Source organism: Hippichthys cyanospilos, chromosome 15 (assembly GCF_059441005.1).
Source record: "Hippichthys cyanospilos isolate Australia breed blue-spotted pipefish chromosome 15, RoL_Hcya_1.0, whole genome shotgun sequence".
Taxonomy (NCBI): domain Eukaryota; kingdom Metazoa; phylum Chordata; class Actinopteri; order Syngnathiformes; family Syngnathidae; genus Hippichthys; species Hippichthys cyanospilos.
The window spans coordinates 5,794,006-5,798,799 of record NC_142383.1 but is presented as its reverse complement, the minus strand read 5'-3'; the positions used below and the strand labels follow the sequence as shown (position 1 = coordinate 5,798,799).

Here is a 4,794-nt window from a genome sequence, read left to right as displayed (position 1 = left end):
TTGCGTAGGTAGTGACGACACATCCGCTCAGTGGTCAATTTAGAAATTACTTTTTCGATTGTATACAGGCCACGTTGCGGTACATACCGCCACCTACTGTACAAGAGTGTTGCATTTGCGTCCCCGCATTTACAATGGGGGGCGCAATTCCCCCATTTATATACAAAATATATACAAAACATACAATTCGAAAATATAATTAACTCGTTTCAAATCTAGAGATAAGAAAGTCGTGCACTGTTGTTAATGTGTAGGTCTGGAACAAAAATAAAAGGTTTATATCAAGAGTTTGAAAAAGAAAACCGCGTCAATTGTTAAAGTCGTTACGACTCTTTAAATCATTTCAAATGCTAGTTAAAAAAATGACGCTTGTTTCAAACTTTAAACAAAATGACTATTTTTTTTAAGAAAAAATACGAATACCGGAAAGAAGGCTATTTCCCCCTTTTTCATTTGATATATAAACATTAACAATTGACATAGCATTAACCATTCTTTGTCAATGTAACATAGAATAACAGCTTAACAAACATACACCAACACACCATGTACAAACAATGTCATTCCAGATAATTATAACATCCTTACAAAAAAGAAAAAGTGACAGACTTCATTTAAACAAATTAGAATAATTGTCCAGAATCATTTTCCCTTTCTTATTTTTTACAAACTTAAGAGACTCAAAATAAATATCAATTTCGTTCTTGAATATTTCAAAACACGGAGTGAAATTAAAAACATTGGCTTTGTGAATGTAAAATTTCCCCAATAAAACAAGGACAGACAATATTGCAAATGTCCTTGTCTTTATATATGAAATAAGTAATTATAATTTCATCTTGGATTTTAATTCTGTGATTAGTTTTTTGAAGAATACAAATTTCTATGTTTTCCCATAACTTCACACTGAATGAACATTCACAAAAAAGATGAATCGCACTTCCTTGTACAGATCTACAAAATGTACATGCCTCATCTAATAGAGCAAATCTTGAAATATACACATTTGTTGGATACATATTATGCAATATTTTCAAATGTATATCTCTGACTTTATTAGTTGTAAAAAACTTAAGGAACAAGCCACAATTTACGCCAATTTATATTTGCAAACTGAGAGTACCAATTTTTTTTCCCCAGGGGTACTATTTTCTTATGATTATGCAAACAGGCTATTTCCCCCTACCAACCACATTCACGACCCCATGACGTAACAGTTAGCATTGCATACGTTTCCTCAGAATCAATACAGATTAGATTGAATTTTGTCGATATGTATCCAAACACATATTAAAAAAAAGCAACCTAGCTTCCAAATTTTTTGCGTGAGCAAATATGAGTCATCCCTCCCTGAATGAAAATTTAAAAATGTGAAAAATGGTTATAGAGGGTATATATTTCACTGCAAATCATAATTAAATTGCAAGGGAAAACACATTTTTAACTATCCAGACTGCCAGAGGCAAGCAAAAATTAATTTCCAAAGGATTAAAAAAAAAAAAAAAAAAAAAAAAAAAAAATATATATATATATATATATATATATATATATATATATATATATATATATATATATATATATATATACACACACACATATATATATATATATATATATATATATATATATATATATATATATATATTTAAAAAATTGTTTTTTTGACTTTCGTAACCATTGATTTAATATTCAACAAACACGATAAAAATATTTTAAAGCACAATTAAAATGTTTGCATTCACCTATGGATCAGCACAGTGCCTCATTGCCCTCAAAACCGGGCAAGCCTCACGGTGCTTTTTCTTGAGCAGGGTTGTCTTCCTAGGCCACTCAATGCTGGACCTTGAGACAATCGTCCCTGCCTGCTCAAGTGTTTCTATTAGGGCCATAGTTGGGCTATGAGGGTTGACGTTAACCTCTCAGCATACTTTCCTGGCAAGTTTGAGTGACACCTTACAAAATCTTACAAAAATTACAAACGCCCACCGAGGTTTGTAAGTGTTGAAACTAATGTGGTTGTTTATGATGCGCTGGACGGTTGCCACAGTGATACCAAACCGCTTGGAAATGGCCGAGCAGTGATACTGTATGTTGTTCAAGAACGAACCGGCTCCTGATAGGAGCAGACAGACTTTTTTTTCATCTATCCCCTCCCCCTTCCGTTACAGCCGTACGTGATTGGTCAAGATCCGTGGTAGAAGAGGGAGGTGACACACCCAAGCTGCTGTGAGGAAAAGGGGGAGGGGTTAGTGACACAGCGGCACACAGTGGGCAGCACACAACAGGAGAGACAGGGAGTGAGGGAGAGCTCGCTAGCGCTACAGAGAAAAAACAAAGGGGTAGAAAGATGAGAAAATGGATAGGAAACGCCGTGAATTTTTGACTCATTTTAAATTAGTTCAAAGGCTGTGTATTGTAACAACACCTGTCCCCTCAGAATCTTCTCTAAAACTGGGCGGATATGAAGAGAGGAGAAACAGGACAAACCCCTCAAAGCTGAGGCACTTTAATACCAATCTTCTAAAACTTTTACATGGATGTTGCTTTTTTCTTTGCAGTTTTTAATTTAGAATGTGTGGTAATCAAAGCTTGTTTCACTTTCAATAGTTTATAAATATACAGATTGGAACTTTTTGTTGACCTTGTTTTGAGATGGGTTATTATACTTAAAATTTTCGTAGCACTCACTCCTTGTTTGTTCAGAATATAAATAAAGGCATATAATTAATGTATTCGATGAATTGTATCTTTTTTTGCATGAAGTCGTTTTTCCATTAATTTTGCAGTAAATAGGTTTTAGCAACAAAAAAACAACACCGAGGAGTCATATGGGGGCCAAAAAAAGTCTGTTCTTCAGCGAGCCGAGTTTATTGAATCGACGGTTTTTAGCGCCGGAATTCCTATCGCTGAAATGTTCACATAAAGCGCACAATTTATGGTAATGTTGAACAGACGAGTCATCGTCCACACGTGCAGTCAGTATGAGAACATGTTTAGCTCACATTCAGAACAATTCTCTTTGATTTGGTATTTGGCTCTTAAAAGAGCCGTTGGGTTGAAGGTTTGATGAGAAGATTTACTTGGAGCTGGTGTATTTGGTCACGGCTTTGGTGCCCTCGGACACAGCGTGCTTAGCAAGCTCGCCGGGCAACAAGAGACGAACAGCAGTTTGGATCTCTCTTGAGGTGATGGTTGACCGCTTGTTGTAGTGGGCTAGGCGAGAGGCTTCACCGGCGATGCGCTCGAAGATATCGTTGACGAAAGAGTTCATGATGCTCATAGCTTTAGAAGAAATTCCGGTGTCAGGATGGACTTGTTTCAGCACCTTGTACACGTAGATGGCGTAGCTTTGCTTCCTAGTCCTCTTCCTTTTCCTGCCTGGTTTGCCAGCAGTCTTAGTAACTGCCTTTTTGGAGCCTTTCTTGGCCACAGGTTTGGGTGCGTCTGGCATATCGTCAGAATGGTTTGGTGTCGACTGATCGAGTGAAGATCCGTAGCCGGGTCAGTGAATTTAAGCCCGTTTCATGCAAATTTTACTGCGCCAGCGCCACGTTTTCATTGGCTGCAGCTTGCAACTCCTTTGGTTTGAATCACTTAGAGGCGTGGAACAAAAACCGCAAGCAGCAACAGCTGTGAAAATGACTCACTGCGCGCCAATTTTTTTCCATGAAGCGTATACAAAAAACAATATATTTTATTTGTACATATTGACTCACAAACACACTTTGCATTCCATATTATTTTTCCATTCTTTGAAACATTTGGTAAAGTCTCAAAACACACATTATCCTCCAAAGGACTGTTAATCTGTACATAATGCTCGCAACTTTTAATAAAATTCACACGTGTACTACAAGTTGCTACTTTTTGACACACACACATCTATATCAATCTCTATGTATAATATACACGTATATTTAATTTACACACACGTATGTGTGTGTATGTACATACACACATATATATATATATATATACACACACACACACATACACATTTATACACACACATATACATATATATATATATATATATATATATATATATATATATATATATATATATATATATATATACATACATACATACATACATACGTGTGTGTAAATTAAATATATATCAAACCCGATGAATTGTTCATATCGACATACGTTGACCTGCGTTTAATTGTCACGATCGCGCCGTGATAATCTTAGAAGTTGGAACAAGATCTCTTATAGGACACTGCATGTCCCTGAAAAAGACAGTTTCGAAATGTGTAAACAACTCCCGCGATCTTAACGCTCGCCTTTGAAAAGAGCGGCAAGGCCAGTCACAAGCCTTCGGACCTAAAGGAAACCAGCTGATGCAATCTTGGTGGGAGGGCCTCCGCGGAACGCCAAACCACACGCCCTTCAGATTGATTTTTGGCAGTCTTTTTTTGTGACAAATTTAAGTGAAATTTAGCAGAAATGAAAGGTTTCCATAATTGTTTGCTCAAATGGGGTATAACCAGTTCTTGTATATGGAATACTAACACTAGTTTCATATCCTACGTTTTACATGAAAATGGTATTACGAAAAAATGGCGGGAATGAGTCAGAACTTAAACCTAATTTGTATCCGTCCTCATAAGAACGTTCGTAACTTTACATTGAGCGCTGCAATTTATTTATTTTTAAGAACCTTGATTCATTGATCACCAAATGTAGGTAGAATAATTCAGCCGTTCAGAGACATAATTAAAGCATTGGAAGCTATCTTGAAACAATCAAATCTATTCAATAAACTAATCTTATTCTTGTCGTGTTATA

At 36.1% G+C, this 4,794-nt stretch overlaps 1 protein-coding gene across 1 annotated transcript; it reads right to left on the bottom strand.

Moving 5' to 3' along the window:
- Nucleotides 1–2,853: 2,853 nt before the first annotated feature.
- LOC148411481 (histone H2B 1/2-like) lies at nucleotides 2,854–3,470 on the bottom strand. The gene has a single exon (XM_088435072.1). The coding sequence runs from the start codon at nucleotides 3,449–3,451 to the stop codon at nucleotides 3,077–3,079; it is 375 nt and encodes a 124-aa protein (XP_088291198.1). The 5' UTR covers nucleotides 3,452–3,470; the 3' UTR covers nucleotides 2,854–3,076.
- Nucleotides 3,471–4,794: the final 1,324 nt, after the last annotated feature.

Excerpts from the sequence above, each read along its gene's own strand:
- LOC148411481 (XM_088435072.1), bottom strand. The coding sequence starts at position 3,451 with ATGCCAGACGCACCCAAACCTGTGGCCAAGAAAGGCTCCAAAAAGGCA.